The 22,074-nt window shown below is 40.9% G+C and overlaps 2 protein-coding genes across 2 annotated transcripts in view; one reads left to right on the plus strand and one right to left on the minus strand.

Moving 5' to 3' along the window:
- The window catches only part of GAS2 (growth arrest-specific 2), an 88,106-nt gene extending 77,150 nt beyond the window's left edge, over window positions 1-10,956 (plus strand). The window contains exon 7 of the mRNA XM_009886263.1: window positions 10,212-10,956. Within this exon, the coding sequence (XP_009884565.1) occupies window positions 10,212-10,430 (219 nt within the window). The 3' untranslated portion in view covers window positions 10,431-10,956. The remainder of the gene's footprint in view (window positions 1-10,211) is intronic.
- Window positions 10,957-15,549: 4,593 nt separating this feature from the next.
- SVIP (small VCP/p97-interacting protein) overlaps window positions 15,550-22,074 on the minus strand; it is a 55,820-nt gene continuing 49,295 nt past the window's right edge. Inside the window, exons 3-5 of the mRNA XM_009886307.1 lie at window positions 20,984-21,034; window positions 18,384-18,497; window positions 15,550-15,777 (exon numbers count right to left, since the gene is read on the minus strand). Coding sequence (XP_009884609.1) covers window positions 15,550-15,777; window positions 18,384-18,497; window positions 20,984-21,034 — 393 coding nt within the window. The remainder of the gene's footprint in view (window positions 15,778-18,383; window positions 18,498-20,983; window positions 21,035-22,074) is intronic.

Below are 22,074 nucleotides of genomic sequence, written 5' to 3' on the forward strand. Positions count from 1 at the left end.
CTTTCCCCTTGGTATTGGGTTTCTAACCCGATTACATGCTAGTGTGCTGAGCTGTGACTAAATCTAAATGAATTTTTGTTTTCATTTCGTATTGCTGTGATGCTTGGCGAGAAGGATTTGCCTCCTGCATAAACAATAACAGAACAGCGGGATTTAGCTCTATGTAAGGGGGAAAAGCAGAGACTTGAGATGCTTGTTAGCACTGTCCTCAGGTTTCTGAAGGGTTATACAAGTTGCACTTGCCTTTCTGCTCGGGGGAATTTACAGTCATGTATGAATTATATGTCACTTAAGCAGTGTTAGTGCATTTTAACTTTCTTCAGCAGGTGACCAGGTAATATAGGTCATACCAACAAGGTATGTTAACATATGAAGCCTTTGTTTTTGAGGTACAGCAGTCTGTTTTCAGTCGAATCGCTAGACACTTACTTTTGTGCCTCTCTGTCTTCATCAGGATACAGATGTCTTCAGTTCCCTGTTGCAGCATCAGCCCTGTGCTGAAAATGTGGCATCTTATAAACAGTGTTTCATAAACACTATAAAGAAAGAGTTTTGACTGATAAGGTAGTTTAACAACTTGAGTAAGTATTGAAAAAAATAAATTGAAAAGTTGAGAGGTGGAAATCTCAAATGAGATCCAAAGATCCTCCAGCAGGAACGTGCAAATGGAATACAGAAGGTTCGGAAAGAAACTGAGTCCCAAGAGGCAAAGGTGTTCGCGTTTCAGGTTAGCTTTACTTGCCCTCCTTTTGCCTAAGCTTTTCATGGGAAGGACTGTTTTTGCTAGTGGAAGAAGTTGCCAAATGGACAGTTGATGACAGTAATGTCAGTCTAGAAAAAGGAGAAATAAACATGCAAGCAAAATGACTGACTGATTAATTAAGGATGAGTTGGGTGAAAGCAATTCACTCCATATTCTACAAGAAGAGAGCTATCCACAGTGTGATTTAGTGAAGTAAAAAGGTTGCTGCTGTTATGTATCTTTTCATCGAAATATCTGTGAGATGAAAAGGAGAATGAGAAGGCTGTTTTGTAAGGGGCGGATTTAATTAACAAAGGATATGGTGGATATGGTTTTAAAGCCTGTATCCTTGGGGCTTCTTCAGAAAAGAAAAAAAAAAAAAAAAAAAAACAACACCTTATTTTAGTAAAAGTGTCATGTTCAGATTTCAGAAAAACATGACCCAAAATACATTTTGAAGAATGAGATAAATTCCCATTGACTTCAGTAGGAACGGTATCAGTCACTTAATGAAAATGTTGTGTAACTGGTCTCATTCAGTTTTGTTACATTTCATTATGTTTCCTCTGAGACCTTTCGGCGCATATGTTAGTTAATCTACTAGGAGACAGGGACTTAACTTACATACTTCACATGGATCATTTTAATATCAATGTTTAAGTACTTGGAAGCTTTCAAGCATTATGCTGTAAGTGTTGTTAGTGAGCCTTCTGGTTTTAGAAGCATAGAACGGTTTGGGTTGGAAGGGACCTTAAAGACCATCTGGTTCCACCCCCCCTGCCATGGGCAGGGACACCTCCCACCAGCCCAGGTTGCTCCAAGTCCCGTCCAACCTGGCCTTGAACACCTCCAGGGATGGGGCAGCCACAACTTCTCTGGGCAACCTGGGCCAGTGCCTCGCCACCCTCACAGTCAAGAATTTCTTCCTAATATCCAATCTAAATCTCTGCTCTTTCAGTTTAACACTGTTATCCCTCATCCTATTGCTACAGACCCTGATAAAGAGTCCCCCCCAGCTTTTCTGTAGGCCCCCTTTAGGTCTTGAGAGGAGCTATAAGGTCTCCCCGGAGCTGTCTTTTCTCCAGGCTGAACAACCCCAACTGTCTCAGCCTGTCCTTATAGGAGAGGTGCTCCAGCCCTCTGATCTTCTTCGTGGCCTTCTCTGGCCCTGCTCCAACAGGTCCATGTCCTTCTTATGTTTGCGGCCCAGAGCTGGACGCACTACTCTAGGTGGGGTCTCCCCGGAGCATAGTGGAGGGGGAGAATCCCTTCCCTTGACCTGCTCGACACATTTTTGTGGCAAAGTATTAATGCTTCATCGTTTTTCAAACACCTCTCCCTTTGCCACTTGAAGATTGCAATTTTCATGATGATGGGGAACAATCTTAACTTCTCCTATCACACAAAATACCGGCTGTTGAAGGTGTCTGTTGATTGCCCACTAAAATTTGAGTCTCTCATTATGTCTTAACTTGAAGATAGGTAGCTTTTCTTAAAAGCTAAGTCTCACTGTTAATGTGAGTCTGATGTCTGTATCTGAAGCATTTGGAGTTGAATATGGTAAATGGTACAAAAATATGTCATTGTACCCTAAATCCTTTTTTGTTGTGTGATGAGGCCTTTGAGCACCAGGCACAGATGAGCGATCCTGCCATATATATGTAGTGAAAGATCGTGTCTGTCTTAAAGATAACACTATAATACATTGCACCACTAACATTCCTTCTTTTATCTTTAGCACTCTAATGTAACAACAGTTCTTGCCTGGGAGAATGTATGGAAATTAGTATTCAGCTCAGAAAGACTCACTTACTAGATTTTAACTTCAAAGCAGATAAGGATAAGCCTAAAACCACTCACTGTCTTCATTGCAGCTGACCTTCTAAATGGAAGTCCTGTCTGCAGAGATGAGTCTATGGTCCTCTCCGATGAATTTTGTTTGACTGAGTGAAGTGATAGCCAAATTTTGAAAAGGAGAAAAGCAGATACTTAACACCAGCCATTTTCTGTTTCATACCTCTCATGTTTAAATTGCCTTTTGGGTATTTACATGTGCAAATGATTATTTAGATGCCTTTTGTATTTGCACACACAAAGTCTGCTTGTTCTTTTGATCTGAAACAAACTTTGAAAAAATGACTCAATGAATTATAGGAGGCTTCTGATCAATATTTAGTGTAGGGGCTGGTCTATATATGCTTTGAAGCTTTATGGTTGGTTCACCTGGAAAATCTATCAGGCTTCAGTATATCAGCAGCCACTGAAAATCATTCCAGCTGGAACTACCGTTGGAATTTTTTGTGCCCCCTATTTAACATTTCTTTTGGTGTCGTCCTCCTCCATATGTCAGTACATGGAGAGTATAATTGTGGTGGCATTGCTGAAGCAATTGGGAACTTTATTAGATTCTACAAGAAAGCTGAACTCCTTGTTCAGTGAGAAATATCACTTTGCACAAAGCAATAAACATTATTCTGCCCCAAAATGGAGATTCAGTAATTCTGAAGAATGCCTCCATTCTGGTTTATTTTCCACCATTAATATTTACTATAAAATCAGGAACGTTTGCATTTGATTTTTTTCAGGAATATAGACTTTAACCAATGAAGCTTATAAATAATTTAGGAAGTATCATTCCATCCCATTGTTTGTTTATACAACATAGTATAAGAGATGGTTTCAATACACTGAGTGGATACCTGTTAATGTGTTTGATACAGCCCATGATAGAACATTAAAATAAAATTCTTTGTAATTCAGGAAACATGTTAATTATAAAACCCAACTCCAGCACAGCTAGAAATATTGTGACAAGCAATAAGTCAAACAAGTATGCTCTTGACATCTATTTTTCAAGCGGATTTTTTATAATGCTTTTTCCAGCTAAGTGAGATTCATTTCGTATGATTTACTACATAGAAAGCCCTGAAAATGAGAGGGAGATGTTAATCCAGTGAGCTGTCTATTTTCCATGTCATTATCATGGTGTCTGCAGAGAGGGGAAGTGCAGGCTCCTTTACTGGGGCTTTAGAACGACAACACAGAAACTCAGTGGAGGTCCCTAAACAAATCCATATGCAATGACGGGAGTGATACAAATTGCATCACTTGAAACTTTTAAAACTAGTAGACATAATCCAAAACAGTTTTGTATAATTCTGTATCAAGAGGGGGCCTAGGCAAAATGCGCCTTAATGAGGGATGACAGGGAAGAATGAGGAGTGCATTTTTCCTGTTTTATAGGTGGGGAAAGATTTTATTTTATTTTTTTCTTAATACAATCGAATCATAGGATAATTCAGGTTGGAAGGGACTAAAATACTATTGCCTGCCAAAATACACATTAATATGCTTTAAGTAGATTGCTTCAGTGCGGATGAATAATTAATATCTGGAATTGGCTGCATAATTTGCACTTTTGCAGAGCTGAGGTTTAATTTGAGTTCCTTGGATGTACACTTAGGCACATAAGTGAGTTCTTAAAAGTCTAAAATAAGCTTTATGTTTCATCAGACTCAAACTTTTCTCTGAGACGACAACACACACAAATTCAATGACAAAAGGAGAACGAAAGCCAGGAAAAAGAACAGTTGGAGGGAAGCTTTCTATCTTTCCAGCTGGAAGCTGCTTTTCTTCCATATCCTCTTGGGAATTGCTCCCACGATCCCTTGTGTCCATGAAGGTGAACTCTACGTATGTAGCAACAGTAATACCTTTTATAAAATGTATGCTACAGTGGTTTTAAACTTTTTAAAAAAGGAATGTATCTAAATCTAACCGGACTGGTGTTCCAGTCTGATGGTACCGCAGGATTTTGCTATAAATTTTACTCTAGAGATGGAGTTGTATAATCTCTGCTAACAAGGTATTTTTAACATCTGTAATTATGTGGCTTGCAGCAATTAATCCGGAGGTTATTCACTTTCGTGACAGTGTTTTCAGGTCACTGAATTCTCGGGGAAGTAGAAAAATTCCATGTAGCAACAGTTACCTACAAATTCCTGAAAATTCACTTCCCTGTTTGAATGTATTTAGAAGACTTGGTGTAAATGCCGACTGCCGCCTACTACTGCATTTACTGCACGGGCAGGTACTGGAAATGAGTAAACTGTTGATATGATAACAGTTATGATTTCGGAAATACGAGGTTGCTGTACATCCCTGTTAAGGACCACTAATCCATGGTCCACAGGGCAGCACTGCAGCTCTTTTTCTTTTGTCCCGTGCCCTTGCACTTGCTCCTGTCAGGTCTCCTCAAAACCTCCATGGAACAAGTAGGAATCCTAACACCAGTCTGCTACTGGCTTGTCCCATCAGAGGCCAGCCACTCTCAGCATGTGCTGCGCATCTGTGTTGTTTCCCTCAATTTCTTTTCAATCAAACCCATTTTCAGACCTTTATCAGACCAATGGTCAGTACATATTCAGCTGTCCTCAGTGTCCCCATCTTGGCCAGGCCCCAGTCATCACCCCTTTGAATGGAGTATTAGTGTTACCTCTTAACATGAACTTGTGTGTGTTTTGATGAGTGTCAGGGATGTTGACCTTATAGCGTTGGAGCTTCTGTGAAGGCATACAGCTAGATGGACTTCTCTGCACGTTGCCTGTCTTTCTTTCACAGAGTCTTTCTCAGGGCCTGACTAGGCTAGACCTGGCTCCACATTCAATGATGTGAGCATTTTCTGTGGCCATCTTCAAAAGGACTAGGTGACTGCTAAGCATCGAAATTGCTGGGGAATTTGAGGACTGATTTTGCTGGCTTTAGAGCTTTACCATTAACATTTTTTGCTGTGAGAAGGAATAAAATTCTGACACTCGACAACACAGGCCTTGTTCTTTGAAGCAATAGTCTCTCAAGTCCCAAGCTCATACTTTTTCCTCTTCCATATAGATATGCATACCAAATTCCAGGAAGAATTCACCTTCTGTCAGCCACATACACAGCCACAGGCTGCAAGTTCTCTCCTAACTTCAGTTCTTCAGGCCACAACTAGGAAGATGCTGAGGGAGACCACGGTTGCTTGTATGGAAGAGATGTCCTACTCCATGAAAATGTCCACATGTGGAACAGTGTGTCATTACTTGACAATACCATATTCTAGATACAGGCTCAGAGACTTGCTGGGGAAGGCTGGTAGCCCAGATCTGGGTCCTGTTCTTGGTCCAAGAACTGCTCTCACCTTCTTTTTACTAAGAATGGTTAGTGAATAATAGTGAGATTTGAGAAAGCTTTTTTGTTTTGTTTTGTTTGCATAGATAGCAGGATAGATCAACAACAATTGGTAAAGACAAGCTGGAGCAAAATGATTCCTAAGTAGCATCATCTGGGCTGGTGGCAAATACATAAAGTCAGGTGCCACGTCTGAGGGTACCGTGTGCGTGTGTACTAACCTCAGGCCTCAAAGCCTGCAGGGACAGTGGTGAGATGTTCCACCTTGCTATCGGTAGTGGCCTGGCACAGTAATGTGGATACGTCTTAATAACACTGGGATCTCCGTAGCGTTGGCCTGCGACGTCTCTGGGGTCAGTATAAAAATAGATCTAGAAGCCCATTTCCTGGGCTGAAAACCTCTCAAAGAGGGTCCTCTAAATGCTAAGGTATGAGAAACAAGGGCTGTATCTACTGATGACAATGAGTCTAAGTGGCTCATATTCAGTAAAAATTAACTGATGTGTTTTGAATACATCTCTTTCCCAATCTCATTAATGTTTCACTGCTGGAGTGCAGCTTTTTCTTTGCACAGCCACTGGTGCAACGCGCTGCGTTATTTTGCCAAACACCTTTGGATTTTATAGTCAATGTGGTCTCAGTATGAAGCCTACATCGTTTCTGAAGTTGGCCTAAAATCACAGCAGCTAGCTCCGGGCTATGATCTGCTTTAGGTTGCTGTGTTTGCCTTCCAGAGCCCAGCCCAGGTTCCTTTGGAGTCAGTAAGACTCTTTCTGTTGGCTTTTGCAGTACTTGGAGCAGGTCCATAGCGTGTCACTCCTCCTCCTTTTTCCCCTCCCCTCCCTGAAATATTCTTTAAGAAAGTTATAATATAATCTGAAGAATAACAATATTGGGCCAGATTTTTGGTTCCTGTAAAACAATAGATTTTTTTTTCCAAGTCAGTAAAGCTATGCTCATTTATATGAGCTTAATATCTTTACATACAGCCTAATACCTCTTTAATAAGCCATAAAACTCTCTAAACTTATTTATGTGAAACCCGTAACTGTTTAGACTATATTTCACTGTGATACCAAATTCCTATGCAACGACAGCTTACTGCACCTAACTTCTATCAACTGTTTTTCATGTTATCTCTTGATACAGCCTTCATGCACACCAAAACAATCTATAATTTCTCCCTCTGCGACGCTATGGTCTGGTCATCTGCTTCACCACAGATTCATGTGAACCACAGATTCTAGAGGGAACAGCTTTTGTGACAGCCCTGCTTCAGACACAACTGAAATAATAAAGATTTATGGCAGTCGTAAACATATGTTGGATTTTATTTTACAGAAAGGGTTTTCTCAGTTTCAATTGGCTGGGTGGCAGTGTGAAAATACATGTATGTCATGAATTTATTTACATCAATAACTGACTAATAAACTTTATTATTGTAGAATCCAGCTTTTTCTTTCTCAGAGATCTCATGCAATGAAAAAGCTGAATTGGGTGGATCACAAAATCTCAAAAGTTTCATCTTCAGCTGAAGCATGTTGGGAGGAAATTGCTTTTTCAGTTAGAAAGTAGAGCAAGTTATTTTATTCTTCTTTTTTTTTTCTTGGTGAGAAATCCTTTGTACTTCTGTGAACCTGGAGCAACTCTGAAGCGAGCAGAATTATTCTGGATTTGTGCTGGTGTTACTAAAATCAAAATATGGCCGTAGGAGTAAAATGGTGCTTCTGTGTCACAGCACAGCATGAACAATGACTATATTTAGGATGTAGGAAAACTCAGTCTCTATAGAAAGCAAGCATTCAATGAATTTTATAACAGTATAATAATCCAAAGAGAAAGCAAAAAGAGGGGAAAACCAGAAGATGTACATTTAACCTGAGCATCAGGAAATAACTTACCAGCAGTAGGTTTTATTTGTCTGCACAGTAGTCCCTGAGGGCAACTGAACCAAATACACTTTTTACTAACTTTCCATTCCTAACTCTTAATCAAAAGTCCAGATACTAACTGCTCCTGGAACGCGAAACCCCCTGTGACAGTAAGTGGAAGCTGAAATTCAGCAAGAGTTAACTCCTTCCCACAGCAGCATCACATGCTGTAGCGGACCGCAGTTGGGCTTAAAATGCTTTTATGTGAAAAGTTTTTAGGGCATTTCTCAAATGCTTTTTTACACATTCAAAGAGAAGAAAGTTGCTGAATAAAATTCTGTAGACTCCTTTGTCTCAAGGTTGTGTCACCATTTGAACCGCAGTTTTCAAACTTGATGTAAAAAGCATTTGCTACTTCCATGATATATTGTCCAGACTAAAGACTTGATTCAAATCTCATGCCGCTGAGGGCTGGTCATACCATTGTCAGTTCAAAATGAAGTCTTGAAACTAAAATACGATGCTTAAGAGGAAAGAGAAAAAGTGTGACTGGCAAAGATGCGAGTCTGGTTCTTTCGTACCTATGTAAATCTAGAGCAAAACCTCACTTGTGTGTAGCTCTTGTAGAGGTGCACACTCCTTCAACCCAGAGCAACAGCACAGGCAGTCGCAGTAGCTGAGAGATGTTAATTAAACTAAGAGTACTTGAGTGTGCTCTCATTAGGATGGATCGGAAGTAATGTTTTTTTTTTCCGTATCTGTAAAGCTGAATTGACTTCCCACCGTGCTTCTCATAAAAACCAAAATGCAGAAACAAGAATTTCCTCGCGTTAAAATGGTTTAAATGAAAACTTTTTAACAAGAATTCATTTGCAGCTGCTTATTTAAAGGAAGAGTTTGATTCTTTATAAGCTTATCCCCAACTTCAGAAAGTTGTACAGCTTTCCATGCTTTCTTCACTCCCCGGGAATCTGTCGCCTCACGTAACAGAAGTCAAACAACATATTTTTAGTCTGGGCTCTTTGTTTGTTGCTTGGGGTGTTTGGGATTTTTTTTGAAGAGTTGCGTTTTTGCCTTTTATTTTCCGTGATTTTGTTTGATTGGGAATTGTTCTTGTTTTGTTGTCTATGCTGTGTGTACTAATCTGAATTGTGCTACGTTACAAAAGGCTTATGTGCCACTTAAGTCTCGACTGCAAAAACTCTCAGCCCTCGAGGGAGTTTTGGACGTGTAGAAGAGCCCATATCCACGTCACAGCCATAAATCCAAACGTCATTACCCAGACTACTTTAAACATCTTCTGGCATGCCTTTTACAGGGCCAATTTTTAATTTCTGGCACTACAACTAAATGATGTTTAGCATTTCAAAAGATGTACTGATCAAAGCACTCTTCAACGCGTGATTTATGGTGTGGCTTCTATAGAATACGCCGCTTCGTGATACCTCACTGGTCTTTGTTTGAGTGTTCTGTGTGGAGAACCAGAGGAGAGAAACGACAGTGAAACTGCCAACTGAACTCACAGGTGCAGAGATGTGAGAAATGACATTCGGACTCGGTGAAAAATTTTATTTGAATTTAGGCAGAAAATGAGTGTGGATCTGGAAGATATAAGTCAGAGATAGGCACCTAATTTGGCAGGGAGATACACCTCTCTACCCGAAATTGTTTTGTAGGTGAAGCCCCAGTGTTTCTGGAATAAAGACAGCGAGCGGAAGCAGTACTCAGCTTTCCCGCTAGTAAGAGCCCGGGGACTTTTCTTGTACTTTCTTGCACGACTCAGCATAAATTCAGGCATCTCCAAACACTTCCAGATACATTATTTCTGATGTCCCTCATTAGACTAATTTAAGTACAACATTAGACTACTTGAGTTAGACTGTATGTCAGCAGTACTGAATTGTGAAACTAAATGGTACTTCATTTTCTTAAATAATTATTTTGATATTTTAGGAGGTAGAGGTGATTGTTTTGGTTGTTTGTCCTTCGCTACTCCTTTTCTATAGGTCCCTATCCTGTAAAGAAAAGCCGGTTTCGAGACCTATAAAATGGTGTCGTTACTAACATATTTTGAAGAAATTAATCTGAAAAACATTCATGTTCCTTAACATGTTTATACTCAACGTGTGGAGAACAGGATCGCTCAGCACTGCAGGACTAGAAAAACATGTAGCATTGTTTACATAAAATACGAAAATCTTTAGTTTTAGTTTCTTTAGTTTTTTCTTTTATTTCTTTCAAATAAAAATCATTCTACTCTTTCTTTTCCTTTCCTTTTATTTGTAATAGCAGTCTACGAACCTGTGTCTGTGACCTTTAATTAAAGTAAGCACAGCTTTTTCCAGTAGAAAAAAATATGATTTCCCACTGTATGGTTCACTTTCAAGAGTTTTTGTGGGTTTTTTTTTCTCCTGTATATGTAATTTCAGATGCTGCACAACAAACATGTGATGGTTCGTGTTGGAGGAGGATGGGAGACTTTTGCAGGTTACTTACTGAAGCATGACCCGTGCCGAATGTTGCAGATCTCCCGAGTGGATGGGAAAACTTCTCCAATCCAGAGCAAGTCTCCAACCCTCAGGGACATGAATCCAGACAATTACCTGGTGGTTTCTGCCCATTACAAAACCAAGAAGGAGATTAAGTGAAATAAGCTTCTCATGTGATCGGGACTTTACGTATGTAGGTCCAAATTATTTTCTCAAGTGTAGTAAATTTAGTTTATGCTTTAAAAGGACTTTGGAAAATTTAAGACAGACTGGAAATGGCAACCCATTTTGAAGATCTTTGAATTGTAGAACTATTTATTTCTAGTACTGTACCTTTTATAGCAAATTACCCTCGATAGGCTAATTACTACAATCAGATAAGAAATAGACATATATTTTTAGCCAAATTATTACTCTTTAATATGTGAATGTATACTTAGAGTTACATAAAGGAGTGGATCCTGTTAATGGAAGAAAATACACAATACGATATATTTGTATGAAAATCTTATTACATTGAATCCTTGACTGTTAGGCTAGTGGAAAAATATATATGCAGGTGGAAAATGAATATTTGTGGAAATTATTTGGTAATGCCTCTTGAAATGAAATAAAAATTGACTATTTTTATGGGTTGCAAGATTTTCTTAACCAGTAGACTATAAAGACTTTTTGCATGCCAAACGACTTCCCAAAGCGATTACTTTAGAAAATAAAAAGCCCAAGAAACCCCCCCTACCACACCTTCCACTCTTTAAAGCTAAAGACAATGCTCAGTGCTAGATCTGGACGGAGATCCTTCCTGTTTTTCACAAAGTTGCCCGATATAGAAGCGTGGGGAAGTTGAGAGGTTGCCCCTTCCTCTGTCAGACAATAGAGTTGGCCAGTTGTGCTCGCGGGGTGATGCACCGTGAAGGGAAGCAGCCAAAGACGCACGCAGCCCTTTGACCCCCGGAGGAGCTTCAGAAGGTGCTGGTCCCTCCTGAGTCACAAAACCCTCCGCTCTTCTTGAATCTGAGCTTTTCCTTCCCCTCCTTTTTAATTTTGCTGGTCATGCCAAATGTGAAATATTCATTACCCTGTCAGTAGAGTGATTCACATTCTTGTAAATCATTCACACACCTCGAAAATAGCTAAAGGCATATGGGGGCTTAGTTCATTATTTTGGCTACTTTTCTATGTTTATATTTGGTAATTTATGTGCCTTGTAATGTCCTAGAAAAATCATTTTATAGGATTATTTCATTGACTGTATAAATTTGAGCAGAACTCAGTTGTTTCATTAAAAATGAAATAAAATTTTTTAAAATACTCATCCATTTTGAAAGTCTTATTTATTATTTGTAATCTGTGTTCCCGCATTTTGCTGCCTCTGCCTGGAAGCCTACAATGTAGAGTACTGCTTGCTAACCTAATAACGGGCTACGCAGTGAACGGGCAAGTGTTCGCTTACTACAGGCAGAACAGAAATACCTGGATTTTATTGAAAATTAATTTTCATTTCCCTTTGCAGGGAGAGAAGAAAATCGAAAGCGTTCTTGAAATCATTTTATAAGCACCAACTGGTATTTTTCTGTGGTTTTTTGAGGTTTAATTTTAAAACACGGCCTTACGATCTGCTCCTGTGGTCTTTAAAATTGACGGCAAAATATCTACTGGCTAAAGAGAATCAAGATGTTCTTCTTTCCTGTTCCACGCCCTAGTAAAGTCACCACGTTGTATCTCACTTCCGTGGAACCATTCTTACCTCACCATCTATAAATATCTGCTACATACAAGCAGCTCACAATTGCTTGGTAGCAGTACGTAACTCCAAACACATTTTTAGAACAAAAAATTGCAGCCTTTTATTCTTATTTTGAAACATTTTCTAGGAAGATTAAACATATACTCAAGCAGTAAATGCTTTGAAAAGCCATGGGAAGATCCAATTCTCATAGAAGCAACATATGTAGCCCTTATGGGAGCGGAGAACAGACTGTAGGCAACATTATTTTTAAAAATGCAGCAAAGCTGAAGAAAAATCACGTTCTTAATATATGCACTGAGAGATCTGTTTTCAAATGAACAGAGAAGAGAAAAAAATCACTTGTGAAAGTGTTGGATGTTTATTTTGAAACGATGGCTACTCTTTTAAACATAAATAGTTGTATTTCCATCAACACGATGAAGCTTGCATTACTATTATGGTTTTTCTTTGAAATATTTGAAGGTGTTTACATGTTAATAAATAAAGAGCAGACACTAGTAATTATAAAAAAGTATTCTCAGGTTTATCTTAATGTTCAACTTCGACAAATAATCGTGGTAAATCCAAACCAAGATTTTAAATTAAACATGAACTGCTTCATGTCCTTGGACTGTAGCAATCAAAATAATCTTTTTTGATTCAGGGTACTCAAGCATCTTTAAAAACAAACAAACAAACAAACAAACAAAAAAAAACACATTAAAACACTTCCTGACAAAGTACTTCAACTTAACCAGTTCCAGAATGGGAGATCTATAAAGCAGGTTTTTTTTAAAGTATTGCCACTATCACCTAATCTGTGTGAAAAGCTTGCAGGTGGGACTCACTGCATTTGATGCAGCTGAGGTGGGTGTGGATAGCAGAGGAGGAAATGAAAGCAGGAGCATCAATAAAGCAAATGAAAAAAAGCACAGTAAGTTGGTTTGCTCTGGAGAAAGGGATTGGGAATATCTTATTCAGAAGGTAAGTTTCGCTGATTAGATAAATGGCATTTTCTTAGTGTGCTAGACCCAAAAGCAATGTAGGAGTTGGGGAATTTATTGTGACTCAGAGTGCTCAGAGGTGTTAGGAGCCTAAGGCTCAACTTTCAAAGCTGAAGCTGAGCAGAAAACCTTTGCTTGGAGAGGTATGGCCCTTGTTGGTTGTTACAGTGATGGGGACAGGACAGCTTTCTTCATGTAGACGGTATGTGGGGAGGAAAAGAACCCCACCTTTTGACCAGCTCGCTGTAGTGCATGGTGCCTGAGGTTTCTGTGCCACGGGCTATGATATTACGATACCTAGTGTAGATGTTTAGGAGGCTGAACTGAATGGTAGAGTACAACAGGGAAGACCTGCAGCTCTTGTCTCGTCGCCGTGTCTGTCCCGTCCCCCCCACCAAGTGAGGGAGCGTCTGCTGAGACCATGAAACAGTTTTTTAAAAGAGCAGGTGATGAGATGCTGAAATGTTGAGCTGGCCATGGAAGATGATTGTAAGGAAGAGTGCCATGTAGTGATTTTTAGCTTACTCTATTGCTGTATAGCTCAGGTGAATGTGACTGTTGAGGAGCCTGAACATCCTAAAAAGTTGAACTGTTACAGGCTGCAACGAAGCTTCTTCTGAAAGTCCTCGTTGGGTCATAGAACAAACCACGTGGGAGCTCCTGCTGGCTGTGAATAAGGAACTGTGCTAGAACAAAACTCAAGATGGTTAAATTATGTAAGACTGCTTTTAAAACCCATTATTGTAATGTCAAATAAGCATTGCTATGCCGGAAACGATTCAGAATTGGTTTGGAAAACTAACTGTAACATCTGTTATTGCTCATTACAGGAGGTATCTTCTGTCATATTGCTGTTCATATATTACCTGGAGTTTTCCTTCCAAGCAGGATTGTTTGCGTAACTGATTGAGGATAGGCTTTTTTTCTTATCTTTATTATAGTGATAACTGTTCCTTCCTTTGCATTGCCACCTTTTTTTCCAACAGCAGTTTAGAGATGATAGGTAAAAATCTACGGAAAGTAGTTCAAGGGCTGTTGGTGGGGATGAGTGAAATGGGGAGGTGTCAATATATGTGTGTGGGAAGGTATAGCAAGTTTCTTTTAACTTAAGACCCAACACTGAATTCATTATATGCGTTCATTTTAGATGAGGGAGACGAGCTGTTTGCCTCACCGTGGTGTTACAGAAGCATCTGCTAGAGATGCTTACAGGCTTTGGTTCTTTTTGGGTGTACGTTTTGTACTGCCTTGCTGGAGGCTGAGATGCTGTGCCTGACAGGGAAGGAGGTGGACTGCTTTTTTCTTGGCTTTGCGTCTCCTCCTTTCTTAGCCTGCGGTATGGTAGGAATCTGAAGTAAGGTGAAACAGACACGTGGGATCACGCGAACGTTTATGGGGCTGGAGAGGTTTTTTCCACCCCAGTCCAACTGCTGGCACCGCTTGTGCCTGATGAGCTGTGTCCCAACGACCAAATCTGTCACCGGGCCAAATCCACATGCTGAAGTCATCTGCTTTGCTCGGGGCCCGCAGTGGTGCTGCCTACCCTCGTGGAGGCTCAGCTCCTGCCTCCTCCCAACCCTCAGCCAGTTCTGCCCCAAACCTGCTCCCCCTGGCGTAGTCTCTGTGTTTTCACAATACGCAGCAGCAGATGCCTTCACTTTCTGTTCCTACAACAAAGACTCCGCTGTGGCAGTCGGGGAGAGTCAGCCCGTTCCGTTCAGCTCACGAGCATTCGCCTTTGACTGCCCGGAGGTTTTCAAGTCATCTGCGAGAAACTGAAAATGCTTTCGGAAGGTGGAGAAAAGAGGAATAGCGGTAGTTGCTGTGAAGCAAAGAAAGTGTCAACTGCTTAGATAATCACCGACGGATGTATCTTAACAGCCTCTGAGGTGAAGTAAACATCTAGGATTGGGGGGAAATAAGGACGATGTTCCTGTTGTGTTTCATACTTACTTGGTGCAGCGCTAAGTGATAAGAAAGAGGGGAGGTGTCTCTGTCTACAAGGACAGAGCAGCTCAGATACGCATAGCGCTCGGCCTTACCGTTTAATGGCACTCTTCAGGTAGCGCTCGGTTGTACGCTGCTAACCTGCCGTACTTTCTGCTTTCGTTCTCAACTGAAATTAATGTTACCTAAAAACTTAAAACAATGAGAGGTGGGGTTTTTTTTTTTATTTACCCAAATCATTTCCGGATGCAGTTCAGAGTGGCCATCTGAACAGTTAGATGGGTCTGTGATAGAAACTTCTTTAAAAATAGCTTCATCAATCAGTGATTGGTTATATAGAACTACACCCCCCCCTCAAATTCTCTGATGTATTTCTTAGCTGTGGGCATAAATCTGACATTCAAAAGAAGGATTCTTAAGAAGCACAGAGAAATCTGGGGTTTTTTTACTTAAAGGAGAGAGAAGAGCAGTATTTTCTTCTGCATTGCAAGAGTTGCCTCTTAAATACAAGGTGCCCTCAGTCTGAGGCGGTTCAGACCTTCACTCCCACCTTCCAGGGCAGCGGCCGTGCGGGCAGCCACAGGCAAGCCAAGCGTCTTCACAGCACTAAGCGCTGGATGAGGAGCAGCGTGGGCATTCGGACCGGGTGGAATCTCTCACTCAAACGCAGAGCGCCTCGACTGGTGACAGAGCCAGAGCAGACCAGGTTCGCTTCGGGCTGCCGAGCGAGGATGCGCAGCACAGTGCCGCACCGCGGGATGAGTGCTTCACACTGGAAACTCCTCCGATGTTGACAGCGTGGAAATATCAACAGGGGACTCCAGACCTGTGATTTGTTTCACTGGGTTACTTCAATTGCTTTCACTGAAAGTGTTCATGATGTTAGCTCAAGCGTAGGCTCCCGTTGGGCTTGCACGAAAAGAGACTCATGGTTATTTCCTGCCCTTATAGTTTTGGGGGAGTGGAATGATGGAGAGGGAAAAGACGGCTGTATTAAGTTTGAAATACCCCAAGTGACCAACCAAGAGTTAAGTGCTCCTTAAGTGTCTTTGTGGGACACCCACTGCGACAGATGTTGGATTGAAATTCGCATTTCAAATTAACGTTTAGTATATTTTATTATATTTCAATGCATTTTCATTAGACTTAAAATTTGCTATGACCAATTAATACACTGACGAGAGCAATTGCCAGCAATCAAAGGAAACTGAAGGTATTCATCTGCCAAGGACACAGTCTTTTAGCTCAAACACCATTATATTAATATTGAAAAGTCTCCCAACTCAATTCTGACAGCCAGGCCAGGAAACTCATTGTGTCAGGACTGTGCTCCTAAGACTGCGTGAGACAGTACTGGGAGAGGTAAAAGAAGAAATGTTTAAAAAAAAAAAAAGCCTCTGTAGCCTAAACTAGGTCAAAAATGGGGCCAGTAACACAGTGAGGCCAACCATAATGCTCTCTGTGGGAAAATAAGAGCCAGATTCTCAGTGTTGATCATGCTGCAACAAACATCCCTCATCTATCAAAGCTGTGGCTTGAGGCCGCTAGTTTGAGAGTCTAGTTGTCACACCGTAGTTTAGGTAGCTCTTAACTAATCAAAGGCACCTTCACACTGGGGAAAGGGACTACAGATGTTGCTGAATAAGGAAGAAAAGTGACAGAGCTTTGGGCATTTGGCAAACGTTTTTGCCAAAAAACAAACCCACCTAGATAGTACAAAAACTTTAGGAAATGAACCATCCAAGAGATGACGTAGTTAAGTTTGGCTTTTTGTTTTTCAAAATCCTCAGAAATGCAGCATTGCCCTCTTGTGGTAATAAAGGAGAACAATTAATAACAGTATTTTTAATTTAATATTTAACTTCCAGTATTCATGATAAATACTTACAGACTCAAATCCACATCAGAAAATTAGAACAGTTATTAGACTCATAATAAAACAGCTTTCTTGCTATAAGTATACAGGGTTTACAAAGGTTTCTAAGGTTTTAACTAGTGTCACAAAGTGTTTCCATTTGTAAGGACCTACCGTGAGTCTGCTTTCTTTTTTGAAAAAGGCACTAAATCCCTAAGCAGTTCAAAAGTCATTAGGAAACTGGAGAGAAATGCTGTCACTCACCTATTCAAATATATATATATTTATGAACAACTTTCTACATGAGGACTTAAAGAAAAGTTTAATTGTAGAGCTCAAAATAAGCGTCAAAAACAACACATGGGCACCGGAGCTGTGCCTAAGCCGGTCATACGCGGACACAGACGCATCAGCTGACCAGACGGCATACGCGTACGCACTGACTACAGGTAAGGACGCCACTTCCCTGTGTGAAAACCCACCTCACTCCCTTGCCAGGAAGCAAGAAAACATGCACATAAAACAAACAAACAAACAAATTTGGCCAAAACTTAGTGTTCAGAGTTAGTTCTCAGGTTTCTTAGTGTATGTGTCCACATCTGTCCTCCCACAATGGCAAAGTACTGCTGAGTCTTCATATGCAAACAGCAAAAGCCACATGACGAGCAAGTGCCACTCTGCTGCAGAAACTGGCAAGTTATTGGCAGTAAACATCACTCTTCTCTTCAGAAGTCGCAGCTCTTTAGCCAACCTGCCACTGAAGACAAAAACAATAAAATGCACCACAGGTTTGTATGAAGATAGGGGAAAATAGGAAAAAAAAAACAACCACCCACCCCAAATCAACAAAACCACCACAAGATAAAGACAGTAAATTCACTATGACAACACCTTTTATCTCAAGCAAGCGAGGGACATGCAGCCCACCAGCAGCAGCTTATACAAACTCCTGCCCCAAGTCATATATAGCCTTGAGGGTACGAGACAAAGGCTTGTGAAGCCTGTGTTTCGATAACCAGATGCATCTATTGCCTTGGAGAGATTTAATTCTTAATGACATCCGTCAGGCCTTCTGAGACAAAGTTGACATTAGAAAAGTAGTAGTAGTAGCAGGAAAGTTCATCAGTATCTCTGCCAACATGGTATGTTTCTTCTGGAAAAAGAGACCGATCCATGAAATCCAAAAGCATTACCCTACTTAGTCTCTCTCTCCTCAGAGTTTACAGAAACTGTTTGAACTATCTCAACCAGTAGTGAAAAGGGACCCCGAGCACAGGTCAGCTCAGTGAGGAGCTCCCAGTGCTGAGAGTACTGTAGAACTGACGCATCAGAGGTGCAGAAACCGGGGAGAAAGAATGAGGGGGAGAAATAGCTCTCTGCCATCGTCGCTTTGTGTCCCAGAAATGAAGTCTCATTAAGAACATGGTGTGATAATGACATGGGCTTCCGTTTCTATTCCATTTCCCTTCCTCTTGGTTTTTCGTCAAGTTAGTCAATCTTGTAGATGACAACAAAACAAGATTTTCTCAGTGAATGTAGGGACAATTGCATCATGTTATTTCTTTTTTAAAACTTACTCTCAGTCCTCCTTCTCCTCCAGAACCTGAAGCTGCAATTCTTTTCTCTATTTCTTCCTGTTTCTTTTTCTTTTGCTCTACAGAGTAAGCGTTCTTAATACCTCGAGAAGAAGCCTGGGAGAAAACACATTTGGGTAAGACCAGTTAGCTGTTTTTCTGGTCAGAAACCAAACTGCAAGTCTTGACAACACCGTTTTGTGAACTCTGGTTTGCAATAAAAGACCGAAACATTAAATAATGCTACTAGTACATAAACCCAGACCATTTGGGATACTTCTTCGTACTGTAAGCTCTTGGTCCCATAGGTATGTAAGAGTGTTTTTGTTTCATGTTGTTATGTCATGTCATCCAGGTGAACATATTTAATGCAATTACGTGTACCTGCTTTGCATTCTAAGATGCAGAACCAGAATTTCCCTTCCAAAAAGTCCCATAAATTTTTAGTCTGTGTTTTTTCCAGTGTCAGAGGCTATTCTTGCCCTCACAAACAGAATTAACTGGGGAGAGACAATTCGGGCAGACAGAACCTCCAAGAACTTTAGCTGTTTCACCATCTGTTCACTTCTTCCATCTCTTTTTATCAAAAGGCTACCCAGAGAGATGATACAGATGATGGAAATCATAATGACAGCTTCCATTCTAACACTCAGTAAGTGGACAGAGAAAGTCACAAGCTCTGTACAGCTACTACAAAAATTGATGGGAACTCTACAGGCAGGGGAGAAAAAAGGGTCGTGTTAGCAGTGCTCGCCCAGGCTGTCAGAAATCCAACTTCCAAATTGTGCTCTGGGAGAAATAACCTGTGTGATCATCTACCCTTCCAACTTCACAGGACGTGTGGACAGCAGTAGCACACAGACGAGAAACCTGTTGTCAGCTGCCTGCTTTGTACCCTCACGGTGACGGTCTAATGAGGACCGAGACTAGATGGTAGGAAGATCAGAACGACAGACAAACACTTAACACTGTAAACTTGGAAAGAAAAGGTTTTTAAAAATGATTCTTAGCTAAGTTTACAGTTACGATACTACAGCATAAGCTATGCAAAAGATGTTAAAATCTACCAAAGGGAAAACAGCAATGCTCTCACCTGAAATTAAGAAACTTTGGCCCCTGATGGCAAGCGCAATTCCCAATGGGCTTCTAAGGCAAATCTTGCCAACCAGTACTAACTTAGACCCCATGTTTTCTCGCTATTGGGCAACTGGCCTTCCAAGTGAGTTAGGTACCCAGACTGCCAATGCATCACCCCAAAAGGAAGAACCCCTCACACGACTTCAAGCTGAATGGGAAGCAGGTAAGAAGCGTGTACAGGAAAATACTCAGCAGGGATGGACATCTGATCTACTCTCCTGTCCCCCACAAGGGGGATACTAAATGAGGCTACTTGTGAGACATCTCCATCACCCAACATTCAGAGGCTAAAACGCTCTCAAAGACAGTCCTGAAAAATCCTGTTTTATCTACAAAACAAGAAGGAAGATAGTGATACTTCTATTTTTCTTTAGCAGCTTAGCGGCTACCACGGAACTTTAAAACCATCCACAACCCAAGTTGCTTCATTCCTCCTTCCTCCCAGGAAAGCTTTGGAGCAATTTAAGAGCTAGATGGCGATCTTCCCCTTGCACATGCTCCTCAAAAGTACATTTCCTACAGTTATGCTCAAAAAAACCCTTTGCAATTTAAGACTACGTGTGGATTGCTTTCAGCATGTATCTGACACAAAATCAAGAGGTTTTAAAGGACTCCAAAGCATCACTTGGCTGTTGCTCTGATTATTCACCAGACTCCCTTAATACCAGTTCAACATGGTCCTTGTCAATAATGTTCAATTTTTAATTCAATAAAAAAACGTCACTAACACTCATACAAACAACAAACTCCTCTCTCTCCACAGTTCAGTGGTGGTCTCTAAGATAGACTTTTTATGTATTGTAGATTTTGCATGGTGCGTGTTATAAGCCTTTTTTGAGAAGTATGGAAAAGAAGAAATAGGCCAGCTAGTTCTGCATTCTGCTAGAATATTTGCATCCTAGCTCTTCTAACTTTAAGGCTATTTTAATAGTTGAAGCTTAGTAAACTTAAAGATAGACAAATAAGTTAATACTATTTCTTTGATGGAATTTGAGCTGAGGAACGTGCTCAAATTGTTGCCATGTTGATAAACTCGACTTGTAAGTGCCCATAACTTGCATTTGTAGGAGAAGTACAAGTGCAATACCACTTGAAATTGCTACCACAACAATTGCTTGACAAATCTGGCTCAAAATATTTCCCAATCTTTTGTTTTCAAGTCTTATAATGGGGAACTAGCTCTTCAGTTCTTAGGTTGTTTTCTAATTACTGCAAAACTTTGCCCTTCCAAATAAGCTGTTATCTTGCAATGGTCTTTGAGCACCTACCAAGCTGTGAAACTCTACTGTAAATAGATCGTAAAAATGGTATAAAGGTAAAACATTAATAATACTATGAAAATATTTAATGAGAGTTCCCACAATCCAGGCACGATATCCAGCGTTCCCACAGAAGCCCTAGATATTTTCCCCATAAACCAGGTATCAAAATATATTTTGAATAAATGGCATTTTATCAGACATTACCTCCATCTGCCTCCTTTCAGCAGCTTCTGCAAGCTGTCGTCTTTTTATTTCCTAAATAAAATGTGAAAGACAGTGAAATTCTATTCCAGTACAGTCTGTACATTCATTTGAAAGTCTTAATTTTTAAATATGACTCAAATCTGTAACGCAAACTGCCACAAATGCCAACCTGAAGTCAATTAGCATCATCTTTCCCTCCACTGCCAGTCTGCAAGAACAAAGTGGTTTTAGTGACTAACATGCAAAAAGAGCAGCTGCTGACACATCTAGACAAACCCCACCAGAAATCTGTATTCAGCTGTCTGCACGACGCCTTCACTCCAAAAAATTCAGACTGGAATGAGAAGGCAAACAGTGTGTGAAATGCCCTTTTGGAGTTTGACAAGGGGAAAGCTCACTCCTTCAGGCCGAACGGGCTCCTTTTCTTCTCCCCCGTAAAATCCTCTGGTGACAGGTACAAAAGGATGGGGATGGAAATTTCATCCTATGAAGGTCAGTTAGAAGTGAGCATCACTGTGCACTAGAGGGAAAAAGCACGGTTTTCATAGAATCATAGAGTGGTTTGGGTTGGAAGGGACCTTAAAGATCATCTTGTTCCACCCCCCTGCCATAGGCAGGGACACCTCCCACCAGCCCAGGTTGCTCCAAGCCCCATCCAGCCTGGCCTTGAACACCTCCAGGGATGGGTCAGCCACAGCTTCTCGGGGCAACCTGCGCCAGTGCCTTACCACCCTCACAGTAAAGAATTTCTTCCTAATATCTAATCTAAATCTCCCCTCTTTCAGTTTAAAGCTGTTACCATTCATCCTGTCACTACACTCCCTGATCAAGAGTCCCTCCCCAGCTTTCTGAAGCCCCTTTAGGTACTGGAAGGGGCTCCAAGGTCTCCCCAGAGTCTTCTCTTCTCCAGGCTGAACAACCCCAACTCTCTCAGGCTGTCCTCATAGGAGAGGTGCTCCAGCACTCTGATCGTCTTTGTGGCCTTCTCTGGCCCTGCTCCAACAGGTCCATGACCTTCTCGTGTTGGAGGCCCCAGAGCTGGAGGCAGCACTGCAGGGGGGGTCTCCCCAGAGCGGAGCAGAATCCCCCCC

The sequence above is a fragment of the Charadrius vociferus genome, unplaced genomic scaffold, assembly GCF_000708025.1.
Source record: "Charadrius vociferus isolate BGI_N301 unplaced genomic scaffold, ASM70802v2 scaffold115, whole genome shotgun sequence".
Classification (NCBI taxonomy): Eukaryota; Metazoa; Chordata; class Aves; order Charadriiformes; family Charadriidae; genus Charadrius; species Charadrius vociferus.